At 39.5% G+C, this 24,437-nt stretch overlaps 2 protein-coding genes and 1 long non-coding RNA gene across 6 annotated transcripts in view; 1 reads left to right on the forward strand and 2 right to left on the reverse strand.

Annotated features, from left to right (window-relative positions):
• LOC101049043 (guanylate-binding protein 3) overlaps positions 1–3,270 on the reverse strand; it is an 11,917-nt gene extending 8,647 nt beyond the window's left edge. Inside the window, 2 exon segments of the mRNA XM_074381149.1 lie at positions 454–581; positions 3,039–3,270. Coding sequence (XP_074237250.1) covers positions 454–581; positions 3,039–3,228 — 318 coding nt within the window. The 5' untranslated portion in view covers positions 3,229–3,270.
• LOC141580295 (uncharacterized) overlaps positions 1–23,051 on the forward strand; it is a 26,938-nt gene extending 3,887 nt beyond the window's left edge. For 3 of the 4 annotated variants that reach the window (XR_012512481.1, XR_012512483.1, XR_012512482.1), the window contains one exon: positions 472–23,051. This is a non-coding gene — a long non-coding RNA (uncharacterized LOC141580295). The remainder of the gene's footprint in view (positions 1–471) is intronic. The other variant, XR_012512484.1, reaches the window with a different exon arrangement.
• The window catches only part of GBP1 (guanylate binding protein 1), a 15,549-nt gene continuing 8,810 nt past the window's right edge, over positions 17,699–24,437 (reverse strand). The window contains exons 6-11 of the mRNA XM_003943254.4: positions 24,168–24,410; positions 22,989–23,269; positions 22,154–22,366; positions 20,955–21,057; positions 20,524–20,717; positions 17,699–18,855 (exon numbers count right to left, since the gene is read on the reverse strand). Coding sequence (XP_003943303.1) covers positions 18,742–18,855; positions 20,524–20,717; positions 20,955–21,057; positions 22,154–22,366; positions 22,989–23,269; positions 24,168–24,410 — 1,148 coding nt within the window. The 3' untranslated portion in view covers positions 17,699–18,741. The remainder of the gene's footprint in view (positions 18,856–20,523; positions 20,718–20,954; positions 21,058–22,153; positions 22,367–22,988; positions 23,270–24,167; positions 24,411–24,437) is intronic.

Below are 24,437 nucleotides of genomic sequence, written 5' to 3' on the forward strand. Positions count from 1 at the left end.
ATTGCAAAACAAACATTCAAGATTGGTAGGCATTCTAAGGCTTGAAATACAATTTAAATTTGCTCAGGCTACCGCATTATAAGTTCTCTGCAGGATAAGACTCATGACATTGGATTTATTTGTGCTCCCTTATACATTTGTGTTAACTCATGTAGCTTACAACCTGTAATTAGTAGAATACTGTCTGTTGACCACCATACTCTGCTAGAATTCTGTCTTATGAATATTTTCTCACTTCTGGTTGCTAAGTTTGGCCTTATGACATGTACACAGAAATGAAAAGATAAATTAGAGTCAAAAGCAAACTCTTTAAGAAAAAACAAAATATTCAGAGATAAAATATTTAATAAAATACTAAATATTTAAGAAATAAAGAGATAAAGAGATAATATATCAGTGCATAAAATATTCAGTGATGAGGCATTATTCCAGAATTGAATCTTTGACCCTTACCTTCTTTATATCTCCCAGGCCCTCAGTGTCAAGCAGGACTAGGGTGTGTCCTGGCTTCTTGGGGTGAGGCACACACTACATCCAGATTCCTTTGGTGTGAGATTTCACTGTGGAGCCCAGAGAGAAGCCTGCAAAGGAGAGATGGGGTAAGAAGAGCTGGAGATTTAATAATACGTGCTTCTGAAATTTGAGGCAAATGTAGCATCATAATTAATGTTAAGAGAGATAACCGAAACCACAATCAGTACTTACCTTACTTATAATCAGAAAAATAGGAAAATTTGAATATCCAATATGTAAATGGATTCAGGACCTTGCATAATAAAAACAACCAACAAATTAGAAATAGAAAAAACTGAGGCAGGAGAATCACTTGAACCTAGGAGGTAGAGGTTGCAGTGAGCCAAGATCACACCCTCCAGCCTGGGCAACAAAGTGAGACTCCATCTCAAAAAAAAAATAAAAGGAAATAGAAACAAAACAAAACAAAACAAAACTACCTCAACAAAATAAAAGACACATATGAAAAATCCACAGCCCACTTCGCACTCAATAGTGAAGACTGAAAATTTTCCTCTAATGCTAGGAACAAGCAAAAGATGCCCACTTTTGCTGTTTCTTTTCCACAAAGTACTAGAGGTCCTATCCAGAGTAATCAGGTGAGAAAAGGAAACAGAAAGCATCTAAATTGGAAAGGAAGATGTAAGTTAATCTCTATTCATGGATGACATGTTCTATCCAGAAAACCTTAAATATTACACAGAACTGTTAGAACTAATAAAAAGAATTCAGCAAAGTTGCAGCATGCAAAATCAACATGCAAAACTCAGTTGCATCTCTATACAGTAGCAATGAGCAATCTGAAAAGGAAATTTTGAAAACAATCCCACTTAACATAGCACCAAAAGGGCAAACTACTTAAGAATAAACTTAACCATAGAGGGGAATGGCTTTTATAATGAAAATTACAAAACTTTTTCTTTTTTTGAGACAGAGTCTTACTCTGTTAGCCAGGCTGGACTGCAATCACTGCTCACTATAGCCTTAACCTCCCAGGCTCGAGCAATCCTCCCACTTCAGCCTCCCAATTAGTTGAGACTAAAGGTATCTGCCACCAGGCTCAGCTAATTTTTGTATCTTTTGTAGAGATGGGATTTCCTCATGTTGTCCAGTTTTGTCTCAAATTCTTGAGCTCAAGTGATCTGCTTGCCTCAGCCTCCCAAAGTACTGAGATTACAGATGTGAACCACTGTGCTTGGCCAAACCTGGGTGAAAGAGTGAGACTCTCTCTCAAAAAAAGAAAAAATTGAAAATAACAAATGTTGGTGAGTCTGAAGAGAAATTAGAACCCTTGTGCATTTCTGTTGGGAATGTAAAGTGGTACAGTCACTGTGGAAAACGATATAGCAATTCCTTAAAAAATTTAATGGAATGACTGTATGAGCCAGCAATTCCACTTCTGGGTATAAACCTAAAAGAAGTGAAAGCAAGGTCTTGAACAGATATGCAGGCACCCATGATCCTATCAGCATTATTTATAATACCCAAGGGGTGGAAGCGAGCCAAGTGCCGATTGACAGGCGAACAGATAAATTAGTATACACATACAATGACTCAGTCTTAAAAAGGAAGAATTTGGACACATGCTACCACACTGATGAACCTTGGAGACATTATATGAATTAAAATAAGCCAGTCACCAAAGGACAAATATTGAATTACTCCACTTGTATAACATTCCTAGAGTAGTCAAATTAATAGAGATGGAATGTAGAATTGTGGTAGGAGATGGGTATAGGTAGGGCTTTTGTTTAATTGGCACAGAGTTTCTGTTAGGGAAGATTAAGAAGTTCTGGAAATAGATGGTGGTGATAGTTGCACAACAATTTGAATTTAATTAATACCACAGAACTACATACTTAATAATGGTTACAAGGGTAAAATTTATATTTTTATATATATATTAAAACAATAAAAGAGAATATCCAATACATACTGAAATGTTTTTTTAATCTTAAAGATCAGTGTACATTTGTTTTTACTATATGAACATAGGCAGGCAATCTCTTGAGCCCAGGAGTTTGAGAGCAGCATGGGCAACATGGCGAAACCGCGTCTCTACAAAAAATACAAAAATTAGGCAGGTGTGCTGGCCTGCACCTGCAGTCCTGCCTACTCAGGAGGCTGAGGTGAGAGGATTGCTTGAGCCCAGGAAGTCAAGGCTGTGGTGAGCTGATATCTTGCCATTGCACGCCAGTCTGGGGCTTAGAGCAAGACCTTGTCTCAAGAAAAAAAAGAAAAGACTAGTCAAGTGCAGTCAGTAGTGAGAAGGGTGAGAGGAAAGTGTAGAACAAGGAGTTCAACTGTAACTGATGGTGAACAATCAATTGCGATAACTCACTACCTTCAGAGCAGCCATGAGCTGACTCCTAACCCCTAGAAGAGTGAAGATAAGGAGCCCAACTGTGAATTGAAAATTAGCTTATCATTCCCAGCACCAGCTTTCTTTCCTCACATCCTCATAATGGATGCTGACTTTGTGAAGGGACAGAAGGGCTTGGCAGAGCTTTGCTGGTGTCACTCACCCTTGTTATTCCCAGCCAGCCTGTTCATCAAGTAGGATTTGCCTGTGCGGTAGAGGCCCACGATCGCCACCACCACCACAGGCTGCGTAATGGCAGACAGGATCTTCAGAGCTTCTGGATTCGTCACCGGTCGCCTGTTAGTGTTCTCAATAAGGCATATTGGACCTGTCTGGTGGATCTCTGACGCCATGTCCAGGGCGTTGTTCTCTTGTCTGCAAAGGAAGAGATGGAATGAATTAGAATTTCCAGTCTTTTGCATTTAAGGAATAGAGTCACAAAATTCCCCAGGATGGCCAAAAGTTTTGTGTCAGTAAGAGAGATGAGGAAAAATGTGTATCATTTTTAAAAATTATGGAAGTATTGTCATCAAAGTAAATATTAGTATGACAGTAACTTATCAACAGTCAACTATTCTTGTGGTCTAGTACTTTCATTTAATTCATTGCGGAAAACCTTCCCTTGGATTCTTATTAAAAATTTTATAGTAGACAATAAATGAAAGATCAAATAGGACTTAGATAATTTTTTTTATATCCTGGCTATATGTAAGAAATTCAATATTGATGTTTATTCATGAATTCTATGGTGAATAAAGACCCCCATGAATAAATGTTTCATTGACATACACTCTTAGGACAATTTCCAGGGATTTTTAAATGTGTTCCTTTCTCCATCTCCAACTGGTTATGCTTATTTCACTGCAATGAGGATCCACAAAGCTTCTCACAGTGCCATTCTGGAAGTGGAACCAATGTAATATGCTTCTGCAAATTTTATAGAACTACATAATCATGTGAAACACATGGCTAGGGACCTTTCCAAGGGCTTTGAAGGGGCATGTGCAAGAGAAGGGCCCTGAAACTTAAGCTTCATTAGTGTCACGATAAGGTAGCCTCTAACTCAGTGGGGGTATGAATGCAAAACTGCCAATACTGAATGTTGTCAAGAAACACACACACACACACACACACACACACACACACACACACACACAGAGCAAAACAAAAAACAAACAAAAAAATCTCATGAAATAAGAATTAAAAGACCGGGAGGCCCATAAAGAGAACTACATGGGAAGTTGTTAAAAGAAAATATATTTCCAGCAATACAGCTTTAGGTTTTCTGGTTTTTTTTTTCCATTTTGTAGAGTAGGAGAAAGAGAAATAGGAAGAGGAGAAATAGAAGTGGGGAGGGGGAGAAGAAGGAGAAGGGACTGGAAAGGTGAGAGAGAGAGAGCACGCGTGAGTGCACTCCAGTAAGCGCCAGCAAGTGAACTGTCAGACAAGGTGATGAATGAGGCTAGTGGTTTGTCAAGAAATTCAGGGGAGGAGTTTCCAGAAGGCGGGATCCAAGTTAAGTCTGAGTGCATGGAAGAGGTTAAGGTTAGCAAAGATACTGGCTTTAATAGTGGTGCACTACAAGAGAATTACATAGGAAAATTAGTCTACTGCCTTCTCTTAAAAAAAAAAAATAAAAAAAAAAAATAAAAAAAGGAGGAAGCTCTTTAGTCTGGATTGTTTCTAGAGAAATAACCTGAAACAAAGTTCAAATGTGTAATAAAAAGTATGCTGTTTTCATGAATCTTCCTCTTTCATGTTTGGTTTCAGTTTCTTTCTTTGTCTTTAACAGTGTCAGCCAGCCGCTTACTCTGCTTCTCATTTACTGTTCTTTTTTTCTCTTGAAAAGAATCCATTAATAGCTTTCCATTTCCCGGCTGCTGTAGGAGCAGGATTTAGCAAGCTCCATTACTGACAATAGAATTGTAATCGTGTCCCTAGTCAACACAAACAATGTCAACAAAGAGAAAGACCATCCTAGTGCATTTCAAACTCTTAGTTCCTGTCTGCTGGTGCCTAATTCAACACAATCACTGTGGCACTTAGAGCCATGCCGCTCCTGATAGCACCAGAATTTCATCTGACCTGTGTCCCATGTCAGGCTCAACTGGAGCCTAATTTGGTCCTGGTCATTTTTAAGGAAACTAACCGACCTTTATAAATTCCTTCCCATCCCCGCCACAACCTTACAGGCTCAATGTCTCTGAGCTGAGGTACTTCAGGGCTGGAGAGGAAGCAATTGGAGTTTTTACCTGTTCTTTTCTCTTCAGTCCAGGTAAAGTTGTTTCTGTCACTGGATGCCTGGACTTTTATTTCACTCCTCCAGTGTTGTGTAGTTTTCTGGATTTTCCTCAGTGATCAAATAATTAGAAGGTAAGCCACCTTTGTAATGGCGTCAGAGCCTAATGAAACTGAAAGTACTTCTTTCACGGCACTGATTCATTAACCACAAATACAATTTCTGGTCTCTGCTAGTAGGAGGGGTAATTATGAAGTTTGGAGATATGTTAGTCAGCTTGCTCTTTTCTGCCCGTGGATACCACCAAAGAAGCATCATTGAAGTCTCTCTTCTCCCTGTGGTCATATCTAAGTCAGAGTCTACTTAACGGCCCGAACAGGGGAGAAAGCTCTTCATTGGAGGGTTGAGCTTTGGAACAATGGATGAAAGCCTGAGGAGCCATTTTGAGCAATGGGGAACACTCACGGACTGTGTGGCAATGAGAGATCCAAACACCAAGCACTCCAGGGGCTTTGGGTTTGTCACATATGCCACTGTGGAGGAGGTGGATACAGCCATGAATGCAAGGCCACGCAAGGTGGACGGAAGATTTGTGGAACCAAAGAGAGCTGTCTCAAGAGAAGATTCTCAAATACCAGGTGCCCATGTAACTGTGAAAAAGATATTTATTGGCGGCATTAAAGAAGACATTGAAGAACATCACCTAAGAGATTATTTTGAACACAATGGAAAAACTGAAGTGATTGAAATCATGATTTACCGAGGCAGTGGCTAGAAAAGGGGCTTTGCCTTTGTAACCTTTGATGATCATGAATCTTTGGATAAGATCGTCATTCAGAAATACCATACTGTGAATGGCCACAACTGTGAAGTTAGGAAAGCCCTGTCAAAGCAGAAGATGGCTAGTTCTTCATCCAGCCAAAGAGGTTGAAGTGGTTCTGGAAAATTTGATGATGATTGTGGAGGTAGTTTAGGTGGGAATGACAACTTGTTGTGGAGGAAATTTCAGTGGTTGTGGTGGCTTTGGTGGCAGTCATAGTGATGGTGGATATGGTGGCAGTGGGGATGGATATAATAGATTTGGTTATGAAGGAAGCAATTTTGGAGGTGGTGGAAGTTACAACGATTTTGGCAATTATAACCGTCAGTCTTCAAATTTTGGACGCATGAAGGGAAGAAACTTTGGAGGCTGAAGCTGTGGCCCCTATGGTGGTGAAGGCCAATACTTTGCCAAACTAGGAAACCGAGGTGGCTATGGGAATTCCAGTAGCAGCAGTAGTTATGGCAGTGACAGAAGATTTTAATTAGGAAACAAAGCTTAGCAGGAGAGGAGAGCCAGAGAAGTGATAGGGAAGCTACAAGTTATAACAGATTTGTGAACTCAGCCAGGCACAGTGGTGGTAGGGCCTAGCTCCTACAAAGAAGATGTTTTAGGCAAATACTCATGTGTATGGGCAAAAAACTTGAGGACTGTATTTGTGACTAATTGTATAACAGATTGTTTTAATTTCTGTTCTGTGAAAAGTGTAAAGCATTCCAACAGAGGGTTTTAATGTAATTTTTTTGTACCCGTGCTGTTGATTGCTAAATGTGATAGTCTGAATGTGATGCTGAATCAATGTCTTTTTTTTTTTTTTTTAAATATGAAGTTTCAAAGTTTTTTATTGGGAGAGATCTTAGAGACCATTTGTTGTTTTAAAAACATGTCCCTTAGATATTGAAAAAAAATGAAATGTATCTCAAGACTGGAGATCTGTTTGAGAATTGTAGAATGAGGAGGCATCACATTTATTTTTAGGTATAAGTTTCTATAACAAGAGATAATTCACAATGGAGCTGTCTATTCCTTTAGCGGTGCAGCAAGTGAGGAAAGGGCTTGTTTTACCCACTTGTGAATACCTAGCCCCTGGCTCTTAATGGCCAGCACACAGTCAGGAGGGGGCTCCATGCATTGTACTCATGTTCCAGGCTCAGTGCTGAGTGCTTTACATGAAATAACTACTTAAATCTCATAACAAATATTTCCCTATGATTTTATAGAAACGAAGGCATAGGAAGACTTTATCAGTTGTCTTAAACTCATAGCACTATAACAAACCCTCTTCTTGAACCACCTTACTATGCTGCTTGTTTGGTGAGTGAATAATTGTAAAAATATTTAATTTGTAGATGTCTCTCTTTTTTAATTTAGTATACTATAACTTGATTTTTCATGAATTATTTTCTAAGAGCTTCAAATGTTATGTGTCTATTTCATTCATGACTACTTACATACAGAACAGGTGATATTAGCTCTGTTTTACAGTAAAAACAAATTATAGCCCTGCAAAGGACATGATCTCTTTCCTTTTTATGGCTGCATAGTTAACAGCTGGAATACTGTATCTCCTTCTTGGAGGGAAAACAGTATGTAACACTCTTTAGACCTTTCCTTGCAAGAGTAACATGGATATGTGTCTTTAAGAAGCAAATATTAATGGTTAATATCTGATTTTCTCTGCCTATCTACTTTATTGGGAAATGATAGAAGGTTGATTCAGGACTGATGGAACGCTTTGATGTCATTCTTGAAGCTCTTTAAGGTGAGGAATTGGAGCACTCTGTGTTGGGACTACTTACTTGTGCGTTGTCCCTGAGGTAATAAACATTATTCACAAATTTTAAAATGTTCACACCATTATGAGATCATGATTAGTATATCCCAGAACTAAAAGTCTGCATATGGTGTTTAGTTAGGAAATAATGCTAACAAGGACAGATATTTTTTTACAAGCCATCGTTTTCCAACTGAATGAATATAGAAGGAACTCGTAAAATATGTTAAAGACTCCACGGAGCTTATGAAGTCTTGAGTTTGTTTTTAAGTCAACGTAAATAAAATAAAAGCACTCACCAAAGTCATGAAGAACATTTATTATCATTTTGAATAAATAGTGGCAATTATTGTATTTTAATTGAGGCTTGCTCTACCTGAGGTCATGATTGAAAGTGAGATTCCTGGAATAATGGATATTTCATAAGAATCATGAAGCTATTTACTAAATTTGATTCACTTTTACATGACTACTTGGAAAAAATGTCAAAATCAAAAAAAGACCAATGTGTCATCTGTATCCAAAATAGAGTAAGATGAATCAATCAAAACAAAAAAATAGAAAAATATTTATAAGAAAAGCCAGATCCTCAAATACTGATTAGTATTGTAAGTTTTTAGTGAGCTCAGATCAATACTAATCAATTAATGATTATTATGAGTTGAAGGTATTATAGAAAACCCTGAAATTTCATGAATGTTTTCATTTTTTTGCCATCTGAAAATAATCTTTCCATGAGAAAGTGGAATATATATGTTCTGGATGTTTGCAACATTCCATTGACCAGTATTTGTGGACAGCACTATAACTATATCATATGACAATACAGCTATCATGAAAAGTAAAGACAAAGGGTTGCATGCATTTTTTATGTCGTTTATAAGGAAGTAGACTGTGTTGTGTGGTACTCATTCCATTTAGCTCTCTCATTTTTCTTTTTTAAATTTCAGATTGTATCTTGTATTATGGAAATCATTCAGTTTTTCACTGGAGAATAAGCTGAGTTTCTTGAAGTTGCTGGATAATTCAGTTTCTTTCAAGTTATGTTTCCTTTTTGTGTTAATCTTATAGAAGGAATGCTTTAACCACACAGCTCAACTTAAAAAAAAATACTCTAAATGGGATGACTGCTTGTGGCAATGACCAGGAGACGAAAATCTGGAATGGATGGTAGAGGAGGGAGATGATAAACATCAATTATGACCTTGCGACAAGTCGCAGAAGTGAAATCTGGGGCTGTTAACTCCTATGTGTTAAGTCCTTTAGAGAATTGCAGCTGCTCACTAACATGAAGAATTGACAATGGATTGAGTTTAATGTAGGGCACGGTGATCAGAGTGGTGAAGGGGTGAACTATATCAGCTGCATCTGATGCACCGACCCATCCTCTCACACTCTCTTCTCATCCCAGTTGTGGCAGTGCTGGGCAGTTCAAAAGAGGCCTGGACTCATCTCAGTCTTACAGTATGTTACATTGGGTAATATAAAACTGGTATCTGCATAAGAGAGTACAGGGTTTGTGGGACTGGTATACTCACTCTGTAACCTGTCCCCATGGGCCTCTCAAACATGCTGGGCATGTTCATGTCTTAAGCCTATATACCTGCTGTTCCTTTTGTTACTTATGCTGTTTCTCCAGATTCCCAGGCAACCTCCCCTTACTACTTGAGGTCTTTCCTGAATTGCCACCTAATCAATGCTATTTCTGATCCGCTGTGTCAAATTGCTATACTCTAAATTGCCAGCTCTGTCGCTCCCTTATCTCTGCTTCACTTCTGCATGAAAGTTGTGGTTATTTGATGGTCTATATGGTTTACAGTTTTGCTTATTACTTGCTAGAATGTTATATCTCTTGAAAGCAGATATTTTTGTCTAACTGCTCTGTCTTCTCTAGCACCTCAAATCAGTGTCTGACACATAATGAGCCTTTAACAAGTATTCGTCAATTGAATAAGTCAAAACTGTGGAAGTGAACATGTTGGTTAAACATTATGCTCATTTTCAAGATTTTTGACATACATTATAGAATTTTCTTCTGGAAGTATTTGCAGTTCCTCCCACTCCTTCAAGTGTTTATCATGCCTTTCACCTCCTTCCAACCAGGTGGAATCAGGATTTTTAATCTTAACTCCACTACAGGTATAAAATGACATCTTTTCTAAATAAGCAGTTTTAACATTTCAACTGAAAAAGAATATATATTTAGATAATTATTTTCACCACATTTTATCTTGTAGTATGTAGGCTTCCTTGAGCTGATGAAGCCTGAATTAGTGTTACAACAAGAAGTCAAATGGATTTGGTGTCTACTATATGATAGTCATTGTGCTACAGTCTTTACAGCTGTTATCAGTTAACTCCAATTTTCAGTACATACTTATGATGTAGGTAGTACTATTTTCATTTTAAAGACCAGGAAATACAGTTTAAATATGTTGAGTGGCTTTTTTTTTTTTTTTATACAGAGTCTAGCTCTGTCGCCCAGGCTGGAGTGCAGTGGCATGATCCTGGTTCACTGCAACCTCCACCTCCCAGATTCCAGCAATTCTCCTGCCTCAGCCTCCCTACAAGTAGCTGAGATTACAGGCATATGCCACCATGCCTGGCTAATTTTTGTATTTTTAGTAAAGACTGTTTTTTACCACATTGGCCAGGCTGGTCTCGAACTCCTGACCTTGTGATCTGCCTGCCTCGGCCTCCCAAAGTGATGGGGATTACAGGCATGAGCCACCATGCCTGGCTGCTTAATGGATTTTTAATACCAGTTTATTAGGATACAAAGCTCTGACAGTTGATTGATTTGAGGTTTCTTCAAGTGATGAACCAGTGTGTTAGGATCAAATTAGGTTTGTAGGTGGTTCTATATTCTGCCAACGTGGACTGAAACATTCTGGTGCTATAGGTCTTTCCCTTTACTCTTTCTAACTGTAAGTCTGATTAGTACTCATAAATGAAAAGTCTCAGGCCCTCTTCCACTTTTTGAAGTGAGTGAAAGATTTCTGATACCAATTTAGAACAACTTGAAACTTTTTATTTTGAACACATGTCATATTGAAAGCAAAAGCAGAGACAAGCTCTTCATTTTTGGGAAATAGCATAGATGTGAAGAAAACTGCTCTTTTCTGTTTATGACAATGAGTAGGGAACAGTTTTTGTGCACTTTGCTTTTACATGAGACTGCTTGAAAAATTTCCTAGGGGCTTTTTCTTTTAAGCGGTGGGTAAGAGGAAGCAACATTTCCTCACTTTCCAGTTTACTTGCTTTGCAGTCTATGGAATCCTTACAACCTTTTAATAGATGGTCACAGATCAAATTAGTTTGTAATTTAGTATCATCATACAATACAATAATATATTTATGTATGCTTAGTGTTTCAAAGATTGTCCCACATATTGGCGTCCCATGGACAGATGCTGAATTTCAGTTGTGGTATGTTTTTATGATAAGCTGCTTTTTATATAAAGAACTCTAGCAGCATGCTCTAGGGTACACAGCAGCAGAGATGCATTGATGCAGCTTGGGTTACTTAGTCTCATACTGAATGGTGGCATGACCTGCAAGTTAGGAAAACAACCATATGCATGTGTGTGTAAAGACAGCAACGTTCTGTGTGCACAGCACTGGGCTGGATGCTACTAGACACAGCCAATGCCCTCAGTTAACTCCAGTGGGTAAGAGTGACTTGCACCCAAATTACAAAATCAGAGGATTACAGCTAGGAAAAGAAGAGCACTGAACACCAAAATATGTACAAACTGGAACATTTAAAACTTTTACCCATGAGGAATTTACCCTGATGTCACTTATGTGAAATGGATTAAATTTTAGTTTTCTGAAAAATGACCTAACAATAAAAACAGGTACATAGAACAGTAGAATGGAACAGAGAAATCAGAAATAAATCCAAATACTATAACCAAATTAGTTTTGGCAAGGAGACCAATAACATACATTGAAGAAAGGAAATCCTCTTCATAAATTGTGCCAGGCAACTATAAAACTATTAATATTAGAGAAAAACATGGAGGAACACTACAGGACATTGGTTTAGACAAATACTCTGTGGGTAAGACTTCAACAGTGCACCCAACAAAAGCAAAAATAGACAAATGGAACTTTGATACTTAAGTGATTCTCCTGCCTTGGCCTCCCAAAGTGTTGGGATTGCAGATGTGAGCCACCATGCTTGGCCCCATCATAAACTTGTTTCTAAGATCTACTTCTTTTTTGTTCTAGGAGAGCTAGAGCCTGATTTCTTTCTTTTTTTTTTTTTTTTTTTTTGAGACGGAGTTTCGCTCTTGTTGCCCTGGCTGGAGTGCAATTGTGCAATCTCGGCTCACTACAACCTCTGCCTCCTGGGTTCAAGCAAGTCTCCTGCCTCAGCCTCCTGAGTAGCTGGGATTACAGGCATGTGCTTCCATGCCTAGCTAATTTTGTATTTTTAGTAGAGACAGGGTTTCTCCATGTTGTTCAGGCTGGTCTTGAACTCCTGACCTCAGGTGATCTGCCCGCCTCAGCCTCCCAAAGTGCTGGGATTACAGGCATGGGCCACTGTGCCCAGTTGAGCCTGATTTTTTAAATTTAAATTTCCAGGGTACAAGTGTAGGATATGCAGGTTTGTTACACAAGTAAATGTGTGCCACAGTGGTTTGTTGCACCTATCACCCATCACCTAGGTATTAAGCCCAGCATGGATTAGCTATTTTTCCTAATGAAGAGCCTAATTTTAAAAAATATAAACCCGTAGTACCTAAATCTCAGATTCCTCAAAATACATAATTTAAGCTGCATGCCTCTGTTGTATGTGTGTATGTGTGTGTGTGTGTGTGTGTGTGTGTGTGTGTGTGTGATTTTGCTGCAGAGTTTCCAAACCAATAGTGTCTGTGCACTATTTGGAACTCTCACAGGTTTTATATACAGTTTCCTTTTTTTTTTTTGAGACAGTCTCACTCTGGCACCCAGACTGGAGTGCAATGGTGAAATCTTGGCTCACTGCAACTTCCACCCGGGTTCAAGTGATTCTCCTGCCTCAGCCTCCTGAGTAGCGGGGATTACAAGTGCATGCCACCACGCCTGGCTATCTTTTTTTTTTTTTTTTTTTTTTTGTATTTTTAGTAGAGACCCGGTTTCACCATGTTAGCCAGATAGTCTTGATCTCCTGACCTTGTGATCTGCTCACCTCAGCCATCTAAATTGCTGGGAACCGGTGTGAGCCTCCGTGCCCCACCCAGTTTCTTTTTTACTTGTAGCAGAATGGCTATTGGGGTGGCATATTATAAAAAGGAAAAAAAAAGTTAAATGTATTAATATTTGATTCCAAAATTTCTGATGGGGAAATGTGTGTGTTTGTAAACAGATTTAAAATGCCTGTTGAAACAGAGCTGTGACTTCAAGAATTTAAGTGTCAGCAAAAACCTAAGCAAGAAAAAATGATTGTTAACTATCTTTGTTAAAGAGATTGTGTTTGTTTTGAAAAACCAGGTAGTGAGTAGAGGGAAGAGGATAGAACATGGGAGAGGACAGATGGGAACCAGCAAGGTAGAAGTGGGCTGGGCTGCACTATTGTGGAGTGAAGGGCTTGCGGTTCCCCTCCAAGTTACGAGATCAAAGAAATCTTAGGGAATAAACTTTCTATACCCACATCTTTAAAAAAATCTCCTATGCTCAAATGTGCTTTTTCAGTTGTCTTACATTTGGGAGTGAGGGTTAAATGAGGCACTATGTCCAGTTCTATTTCAGATTAAACTGCCAACCCCAAACTGAGAGGCCTTCTTCACCATGATTGGAAAAAGCGTATCAGAAGGGATCAGTCAGTGACACAGCATGTTCTCAGCTCTCCCTGGAAAACTACCCAAATGTCATAGAAATGTAGTGGAAATCTCTGCTTAACCTATTTTTCTTTTGAGAGGACATGCAGTTTAGCTATTTGAGCATTTTGTTTTTGTTCCAATAGTTGATTTTAGCAGAGCAAATGAGTCCATCATGCATTAGCAAAAAAAGCTCCAAAAGTGAATTCTTAGGAAGGGAATGGAAACACATGCTAGGATTCTTGTACTCTTCTAAGTTTGTTATTATGTCTCATGTGGAAGTCAGAATGTCCTGGAGACTCGCTCCTGGTTTAGCTTTGAGATAAGCACTGGAAGATGAGCTAGAGATGAGGTGATGGTAAGAAATAGGGATGGTCTTAGAAAAATGGAAACGTTAAAAACAGCCTAAGTATGTTTTTTTCTTTCTTTTTTGGAGACACGGTCTTGCTCTGTTGCCTAGGTTGAGTACAGTGGCATGGCATGACTTTGGCTCACTGCAACCTCTGCCTCCTGGGCTCAATCATCCTCCTATCTCAGCCTCCCAGGTTACTGGGACCATAGACACATGGCTAATTTTTGTATCTTTTGTAGAGATGGGGGTTTTGCATGTTGCCAAAGATGGTCTTGCACTTCTGGGCTCTAGTAATCCATCTCCTGTGGCCTCCCAAAGTGCTGGGATTACAGGCTTGAGCCACCATGCCTAGCCATCATCTGGTCCCTAGAAGAGACCAGAGTGCTGAGACTGGCTTGGTTGTGGAAACCCCAACTTAGCAGTGCTGAAGGAATTAAGAAACAACACAAAGATACAGTGCAAAGTGGAATCAGTGGGTTAACAGCCTTCTGAGCTGAGATTCTTGAGCAGATGCTGACCCACATATTTATTCTCTCTGAACAGGTGATTACTATTAACGAACAAGTGTTCTGTGTTTTCTCATAGAACAAAGATAAACTAGGCAGGCAGCTGGTGCCTGCTTATCATTGATCAAAAACAAACTAGAAAGTATTCTCCACAAGGGAGCAATGGGGGCAGGATCACATGTCCCGTGTTTAAAGAATCGGTTTAACTAGTGTGTGATATGCATACACTGTTCACTATTTAGAATGCCCTGAGCAGTTTTCCTCTTGAGGGCCGGCTCAGTTTTCCTTGCTGTCATTCTCAGTAAACTATGTAATCCATCACACACGTTAGGACTTGTCCCAACACCAGATGAGCCAGAAGCACATAGCTAACCACTTCCATACCTTGATGGATGCAATGTTGTCTGCCAACAAGTTTGAGCCAATCTTTCAAGATGCCTTCTGAGTGGCTAAGCCGGCCTACATTTAAAGTTGAGCCAAAGGGCCATTTGCTAATGAGGGGTCACATACATGTTCTGAGTTCACCCAAAACACATACCTTATTATTTGGGTTTTTTTCAGCTCACCTGCATCTCCCAGTCAGGGCTTAGCTGTATTGACCAAGTAGAATTCAGCTGAGTTGACCAATTATAGCTAAGTGAGTTTCAAGTTTCAATTCTCAATTGAATGAACAGACCCGACTGGGAAGCTACGTGGGAACTTTGGCTAGAAAACCTGAGCATTCTTTCTGTTCTATGGAACGGATAATGTTTAAGTTGCTAACACTTTGTGTATTTTCCTAAAACTGAACCAAAAACTCCTTCTGAAACCTAACCCTGGTATCAGTGAAGTCTTAAAGCACAGTGCTAAACAATTTTATTCCTTTAACCAAGGTCTGTGGCCTAATCAGCAGGAAGTGCTAGAGTGCTTATTGCCCAATCTCCCTCAAGATTGAGAAAATGAACAACCACCAAAAAAATGGGATTTGAAACTGCAGAACCAGCCCAACGTGTTTCAAGTTTGTGAAATAAAATAATGCATTATTTTACTGTTGTCGTGGACTCCTGGTTTCAAGTTATATTGCCCGAGCATGCCCAGATTCACTCAGCATGCAACCACGGTGGAACCTAAATGCTTGGACCAAGGAGCAAGACTGAATTAAGAAGCAGACATTTTAGGGCTTAATCTGTGATCTGATCAGATCCAGCCCTGACATCACCTCATGGCATGAAGCAGTCAGATCACACCTCATTACCCTCTGTTTATAAAACCTGCCCCAAACCCCAGAACTGAGAGACAAATTTGAACGTTTTTCCCATTTCTTTGATGGTTTACTAAAAATAAACCTTTCCCTCTAGAAAACCCTGTGTTTCCTTGTTTGACTTTCCACTGCAATCGTGCAAACGGCCTCTGTTGGGTTAGGTAGCGAACACTCCCAAGACTCAAAGAGCTACAGCGCATCACTGTTTTCAGAGCCCAGCCCCCACCAGACCGTATTCTGTTCTGGGGCCCAAAGGCCTCGCATCTCCACATCCCAGGAGGCCTGCTGACATGTCCTCATTTCCACCCAGAGGGCTACAACTTTGTCCTATGTGCTAATTCAGTGGTGCAGTAAGGAACAGGCAGTGTACCACACCAGGGAGGCTGCCCCCAGGACAAAGGGAGCCAAAATGCACATTCTTCAGTTTCTGAAAGCCACTCGCCTGGGGCCACTGCCACTGACAGCAACCTTCTCAACCTTCCACACGAAGCAGGGCCACCAAGCATCTACATGTGCCTCCCTCCAGTGGTCCTGGGGCTGGCCTGCCCGGACACTGTTCTATGTCCTGAGGACTGGCTGTCACACCACTCACCACCCAAGCATGCCTCCCGGGCCCTGGGGATCATGCTGCCTCAACTGTTGCTGCAGCCGTATGCACACAGCCTCAGGAAGTCTGACAACAGGCCCAGGTCACCTCCCACTGGCACCCAAGCATGTCATCCAGGGTCCTGGTGATTGCCCTGCCTTACTCACCATAGCCTGCACCCTTGCACACCATTGGAGGGCCTAAGGACAGGAAAACAACATGCCTCCCTAGAGAGAGAGCTTTATGATACTCTGGCATATATTGGAGAAAAGTACTAAACCAAGTCAGATGGTTTGGAATGTGGTCTAAATATTAATGCTACCAAACTGGGGAGGAAGTAACTTAATTTTGCTGATTTTTCATTTTCTTATACTTTATTGGTTATCAAAGAAACCATTATTTGCTTCTGTAATGTTTCTATAAAGCAGAGTTTTGCAAACTATGGCTTATGGGTGCTACCCTGTTATTGAAAATAAATATTGATGGGAACATAGCCACACCTATTGGTTTATGTATTTTCTATGTCTGTGTTTGCACTACACACAGAGCTGAGTACTTGAGACAGAGACTGTAAAACCTGCAAAGTTATACATCATTACTAACTGATATATTACAGAAAAGATTGCCAAGCATTGCTATAAAGACTAAAACCTTATTTTCTGATGAAAAGAACTGCAAAAAATAAAACTTGATCGGAAATAAGAAGCCTAGTAAAACACATTGTATTTTCAGTTCAAAAATAATAAGGCAGAGTTATTCTTTTTTACTGTCAAGTTACTTCAACTCATAAAAATTTATTTTATTTATACCTTTGTAGGAATAGATCTTGGACAAAAATATAAAGCATATCTATATGAACATTTCATCTAGTATTCTGTAGTCTAACCTGGTCTTCTATGAAGTTTCAGGTCAAGTGAAGCAGCAGTGCTCAGCAGCACCATGCTGTATTGTGAAAGGAGGCATTTGCCATCTGATTGGATCAGAGGTAGTTCAAGGTAATAAGAGGCCTCTAAGCAATTAGGAAAGACAGGGTTATTAATGTGGATTTCATGGCATTAGCTGCTTCCCTGCCTTTTCCTTATTGTGTTATTTTGAATAACCACAGTTTTTTCAAGATTCTAATATATATAATCTAATCCATATGATTTTTTAAGTGTGAGTAACACAAAAGGTACATAAAACTTTGACCAATGTTTTTGTAAAGCAGAGTTCTGCAAACTATGGCTTATGGGTGCCACCTTGTTATTGAAAATAAAGATTGTTTGGAATATAGCCATACCTATTGGTTTATGTATTTTCTATGTCTTTGTTTGCACTACATGCAGAGCTGAGTACTTGAGATAGCGATTGTATGACCTGCAAAGTCATAAATTGTTACTATCTGGTATTTTACCACAAAGATTACCAACCATTGCTATAAAGACTAAAACCTTATTTTCTGAAAAAAGAACTGCAAAAAAGGAAAACTTAATCAGAAATAAGAAGCCTAGTGAAATACATTGTATTTTCAGTTCAAAAATAATTTTTAATTGCTATAAGAAACATCAACCACTTTCTTAGGACTTTGGACACATGAGATAAAGTCTACATATACTAAGTAAACACAACAGCATTATCAAATGGTTCAAAAATGTCAAAAAGCATTCCATATTTTCTTGTGGGGAAACTCAGCAAAATTTCAAGTATGACTATAAAGAACTAGAAAAGAGTAGCATAAGCTTTAGCATTCTAAATAATAATTAATTGTATTAGTTCAGTTTTGTTACATATCATCTTTTAAAGTCCATCTTTGCAAATTATGCATTGCTATAAATACAGAGTGTGTAATTGGCATTATGTGACTTTGTTTAATCCAGTGTCAATTGTTTAATGGTCTAAAGTGTCCCATTAAAGTTATAATCTGGATGAACTCAACAGGAAGAAAGTTTTCCTCTTTAGACCATTTGTTTATCACTCAATTCCTACTCCTGCTCATGGTTTCTTCCACCTTCCTCTGGAGAACATAGAGAAAGTCTAGATCTCTGTATAAGGTGGTTTGCTTTAGCTTGAACTCATCAGTGAGGGCTATACATGGGCAATATCCAGAAATCACATTATTGCTCATAGACCATGTAGCCTTGATATAATGGATAACTGTACATTGTCTTTACTAAGAAGCTAGGGTGGTTGTCCTTGATACTGAGACATTGTAGACTTGGCCAGACCAATGCCCAAATATTTCCCAAGACTTTTACCTAAGACTCTGCTTAGTATCCATTTGTCTACTGCTGGTCAACTGGAAGAATAAAATTCTCCTGAATGGTACCAGCTCATGAAACTTCCTGAGTTGGTACAGAGGTAAATGCATCTTTATTGCACAATTTACAGTCTTTTTTTGGGAAAAAAACATGATTTTGATCATTTGCAAATTATATATTGTTTTTGAAAACTTTTGGTGTTATGGTGCAAGATCTAATTATCGTAAAATATAGTGATACTTGTTCCGAATTCAAAAATTGTTTCAATTATGCCTTGGGTAGGGGTGTCAGGAAGGCTCTGGTGTTTAGCTTATGGTACATCTCTTTCTTGGTCTCATTGCATTCTGGAGATTCCGTATCTCATTCTGCATTCTTCTGCTTTCATTTTCAAATCCCTCTTTTAGTAGTCGCTCTTGTTCCTAAAAAGGGACAAACAGAGGCTGCATAAAGTGTAGCATTAGGCAAATGGAAATATTCTAACTGGTTTCCACATTTAATAATTTATTTAATTTTCTCTAGCTTTAATTATCATCATATTTTGCTTGGGCATCCAGGCTCAGTAATTTCTTATCCTGGGAATCCTTTAGTTAAGAAAGAGTTTCAGCTTATACATTTTGCTCTGTGTGATGAACCTAAATTACCAGTCTTGATTTCCCACCCCAATCATTGTATACAGCCTTGGAGGGTAATCTTGATCATATGTTTAGTTTCAACTCTTATCTATGCATTATACATTTTTTTATATACCTACCTACACGTGTACCATTTGTCAGGTTCACGACTATGCCATAGGTCATGTTGAGATCGGGAGGGAAAGGGTGGATAAGCAGAAAGAACACTTGGTTGGGAGGGACGTAGGCAGGTGAATATGGTTTTATTCAGCGGCAGCTCTTATCAACGGCTTTCTCACACTGGCTGTCTACACTGTCTGCCCTGTCTCAGCTGCTTAGCCCGGCAGTGCTGCCACCCTTCCCCCCACACCCACACAGCTGTGCAGCTGGCTCTCCCTTGCCTTCAGGGTCAGCAACTTAACTCTTCTCTCTCTCTAGGCACAAGTGACCTGAGCCGTGTCCTGGTTCTCCTCTGTCTGCAAAGACGGACAGTTTTGGCTTTCTCTTTGGGCGCCAGCACTTGCACAGTATGAACAGGGAAATTATACCTTTTATAGACAATAGTGGCCAAATGATGGCCTTCCCTATGTTATGGTTATGGTGTTGAGCTTCTCTGTGTTATGTCTGCATGGCTCTGATATCAAGTGGAGTTATACTCGCTGAGTCACTTAAGATGTAAACATCCTACCTCAGCCTATCTTTGACCAAAACACAGCCATGTTTCTTACACTATTATGTATATAACATACACAGAAATAAAGTATCCTCAAAATCCCATAAGGTATATGAATCATGGATTAGGAAATTTGATCTAAGCTGCCACACCTTGGTATCAGGGGTAGTAGAAGATAAGGAAAAAATACGCGTGCCAGACTGACCATACTGAGTTTCTGCACATAACTCACAACTCAAAACACACTGGGAGCAGGACATAAAAAATGGTCAGAATTTGTGGAGTATCACACAGGTGTGAGGGTTAGGAGCCTTTCTGCTCATAAAAGTTTTCTCGAATCTAATTTCATACCAGGTGTCACAGAAAAAAATAATCATTATGGATTCCACTAAGTGATGAAGACAGCTCAGATATATTTACCGGCTGTGTGACCCTATTTATTTATTTATTTGCTCTTTTTGGAACCTTTGTTTCTTCTCCTAAGGAATAAGGATATAGTTCTTGCTTCACATGGTATTAAGAAAGAGATATAGATAAGATATTTTATTAATGCCTAGCAGATAATAGCTGCCTTTAAATGAAGGATATACTGATAAAGGACTGAATGTGACAGAACTGCAAATAAAAACTTTTAGTGACCAGAGTTGACAATAGCCAATTCAGGCTGGACAGACAGGAATTGAAAAGTGCAAGTGAGCAAGCAGGGTCCTTCCTCTGGGCTTCATGTTCTCCCTGCCACACTAAGGTTGGGATCAGGGAGAATGGAGAGAAGACAGAAATCTCAAGGTGATGCAATTAGATACCTGAAGTTTAAGGGCAAGGGTCCTCTCTTGCTCTTGCAGCAACTGGGCCCTGTCCCTCTCCATCTTCTCAGTCAGTTGCGTCACGTGTTCCTGATAACTCCTCTCCTTCTGTTCCATCATTTGCTCATTCTTTCTTTGCATTTCCTCCAACATTTTTGCTGAAGCCTGTGCAGACTCAGCTTTCACACGTTCCACTGTGGAGGAAAAGGAAGAAGAAAAATTTGTGTGGGGTTATTTCGTTGCCTCATTCTTCCTTATACACTTACCTGTCATTGTTGTTGACTGCATATGCCCTACTTAGAGATGACCTCCACAAGTAAGACACATCTTTGTGGATCTTGCTCTAGTTAAAGGGTTCCATGTTTATTCAGTCAAGTTATTTAAATTTTTAGAGCTTTGGAGGCCATCAAATCTCTTAACTCCCTCCTCACCTTCAATCTCCTTTTCCTTTGCTGTGAGAGTCTGGTCTGTCTGCAGAATCGCATCAGTCATAGACTCCTTGGATTTCAAGTACATCTGCAGCATCTCTTCAGCCTTAGGACCCAGAGAACACAAAGTGAGCAGTGGGAAATGGCTTTAAGCAGTGTTCCTGTTTGTCTTCCTGCCATCTTTCCTCTGGGAATTCTTTCTCTTGGCCCTGGTGTGCTTGGTGGTCAAATTCCCTGTCACAGTGACAGGCACATGTTCCTGGCAAGCTGATCAGAGCATCCTACTTAGCAGTCATTTTTAGTAGGCTAATATAGATACTGGGAAAAAGAGATTCTCTGTGCTGTTTAGATTAAGGGCTCTAAGTTTGGAACTGTTAATGCTGTGGTCTCATATGGGCTGAGTCTGCTCAGGAATGAAGCCATCATTAAGAAAGCAAATATCGGAGTGACTCAGAATGAGGGAGGGTAGGAGAGAGAAAACTGTGGAGACGGGGGAACACTAGAGAAAGAGACAGTTCATGATGTTATTTGAAACCTTAGATCCACCTGTCCTGTAAAGCCACTTTGCAGCCTAAATCAATGAATTACTATTTTTGTTTAAGCAATCATCATTAGATTTCTGTCTCTTGCAACAGAAAAAGCCCAGCTGTAATGATAATAACAGCTTGGTGCTTCATCTGACAATTGTATTTATAACTCAATAGTTAATTGACTGAACTCTTTGACAGACACCTAGGACATATCTTGTATAATAGCCTCTTTGCATATGTTATTGAATAAAAGCATGAATGCTATGCAAAGAAAAAAGCAGTCGGGCGCGGTGGCTCAAGCTTGTAATCCCAGCACTTTGGGAGGCTGAGGCGGCCGGATCACGAGGTCAAGAGATCGAGACCATCCTGGTCAACATGGTGAAACACCGTCTCTACTAAAAATACAAAACATTAGCTGGGCATGGTGGTGCGTGCCTGTAATCCCAGCTACTCAGGAGGCTGAGGCAGGAGAATTGCCTGAACCCAGGAGGCGGAGGTTGCGGTGAGCTGAGATTGTGCCATTGCACTCCAGCCTGGGTAATAAGAACGAAACTTCATCTCAAAAAAGAAAAAAGAAAAAAGCGCATCTGTGTGCAATGCATCTTGGTCACCTTGGTGTTTGCAGGAGGCAGGTCATCAGCCTTCCATAATTGACTGGTAAGTCTTGGTTACCTGTACTCCCTTGTTTGGTTCCTTGTAGAACTTTTTCTTCAGGTCTTGTAGCTGCTGAATAAAGAGACGATAGCCCCCTGGTTTAGAATAAATTCCCACTTTCACTTCTTCTTCTAGAGGACTGAAAATGTCCTGAAGTAAAGCTGAGCAACGATCTGATGATGCTTTCCGATTCTGTTCACAAAAGTCATCCCGCTTTTTGTCTAGCTGTGCCTTTAATGTAAAAACAGGAAGTAAAAAGAGCAGGAAAAGGATGCTGGCTTGACCTCAGAATTTCAGGAAAGGCTTCTGAAAATAAAAAGTCAGTGACTCTGGAGAAACTGACAGGCTCCCCAGCAGGACCACACTCTTCCTCCTGACCCCACTTTCTACTGAAGTTGCTTTCTCCTTAGGGGTGGGTTTCATGGCGGAGATTGATAGCTTTATGTCAACTGTTAGAGGAAAACTCTTTTTCATATTGGAGTAATGATGTTATATGGAATAAATGTGGCTGAACAGAAGCCTGCTCAAGATAACTAGGATGAAAATTTTCTTTGCATTTGGCTAGAATATCAAATCATTCTGAGAAGAGTGGGCAGGTAATTTGATTAGAAACTCTGGTTGTCAGTTATATGAATTTAATTAAATGGAGATTATTCAGGAAAAAAAAGTTTTTAAACTTCGAGTCTGTAGTAATACAATTGGTCCTTCTGATTGAAGTGATTACTAATCTGTTGTTTTTAACATTATGAAAGCTAGGAAGAATTATTTCTATCCAAATAAATACTCATTTTCTTTCCTTGCAGTACTTTGGCTTCCATGACCCTAAACCATATAAATTTGACACAAAAATTACCGCTAATTCCTTTTGAAATAGATGGTCCACATCTTTGAAGGAACTCCTGATGAAGACTTCGATGGCCTCTCTCTCACTGTCCCTGTGCAAGTCCAGCAGCTCCTGGAGGGTTTCTGTGGGCAGCTGCACCTTCTGGCCCATCTGCTGGTCATAGTGGGCAATGGCCTTTTGCACTGCAGCTGAGTTCTCTATCTGGGCCAAGGCCAGGACTGCGTTCTCCATGCAGGGCAGATCCCCGCTGCTGATGGCACTGACATAGGTCAGCACCAGGCTCTCTAGACCTGCATATGGAGAACAAATGATAATGTTTCTTGTAGTAAGGAAAATCTGTATTCCATGTAATTCTGAGCATGTCAAATACCACCATTTTCCTTACAGCATCAATGTCCTCAGCATTACCTCGAAGCTTCCTAGAAATGACTCTGAGACCCTGACCAAGATCTATTGAATTAGGCTTTTCTCTTTGGTAAGTTCCTCAAAACATATATATATATATATATATATATATATATATATATATATATATATATATAAATATCAACATTTGAGAGGTCTTGTACTAGATTACATAGGCTTGTGTTAATTGAATGTTTGCATCCATTTTAACCCCAAGCACCATTAGGACAGGAACCATATCTATTTCATTTATGTCGGTATCTTTAGTCTATTCATAGTAAGCCTTTGATCAATATGTATGAAACAAATGATACTATTCCAATAAAAAGGAGTCCTCCCCTTCATTTATTTTATCACAATATTGTCCAAAAAAGCTTTCTGTAATGCTGGAAATGTTCTATTTGTGCTGTGTAGTACCCTAGCCACTAAGTACATGAAGATATGAGTCCTTGAAATACAGCCACGTGAATTGACTTTTAAAATTTCCATATTTAAATTGTTTACATTTATGTTTACATAGACACACTTGTCTAGGGGCTTCTGTATTGCATAGTGCAGTTCCAGTTCACTAGGGCAATTTTAAGCAGTAGGACTTTTTTTCCTTTGGCCTTTTTCTAGACTGGAAATTTGACTAATGATATATATTAGAAATGTTGGCACTGTCTAGAATTTAATGCAAATACAGCAGTAGATTAGGATTTTTCAAAGTTGAACCTAGGTGGAAGTTATTCTGTGCTCCTCCAGTCTTAAACAATGAGAGGAAGTACTAGGAAGGGGACTTACGAGGGCCGTTGACCTTGATGCCTCCTGAAAGAGTTTTAGTTTTGGAATTGGTAAAGATGTAGGAACAGAAGTCTGCTACTTGTAGCACAAATTCGGGGTCCAGCTGTTCATCATGCAGTTTCTCGAGCTGTGTAAGCTTTTTGCGGTGAACAGGCCGATCAAAGACAAAGCATTTCTTCTTTGGGAAGAACTTCCGGATACAGAGTCGGGGCAGATTAAAATTTTTATCTTTTTGACTGGTACCTAGAAAAACGTAAAAAAATCATAGGA

This window comes from Saimiri boliviensis, chromosome 11, assembly GCF_048565385.1.
Source record: "Saimiri boliviensis isolate mSaiBol1 chromosome 11, mSaiBol1.pri, whole genome shotgun sequence".
Taxonomy (NCBI): Eukaryota; Metazoa; Chordata; class Mammalia; order Primates; family Cebidae; genus Saimiri; species Saimiri boliviensis.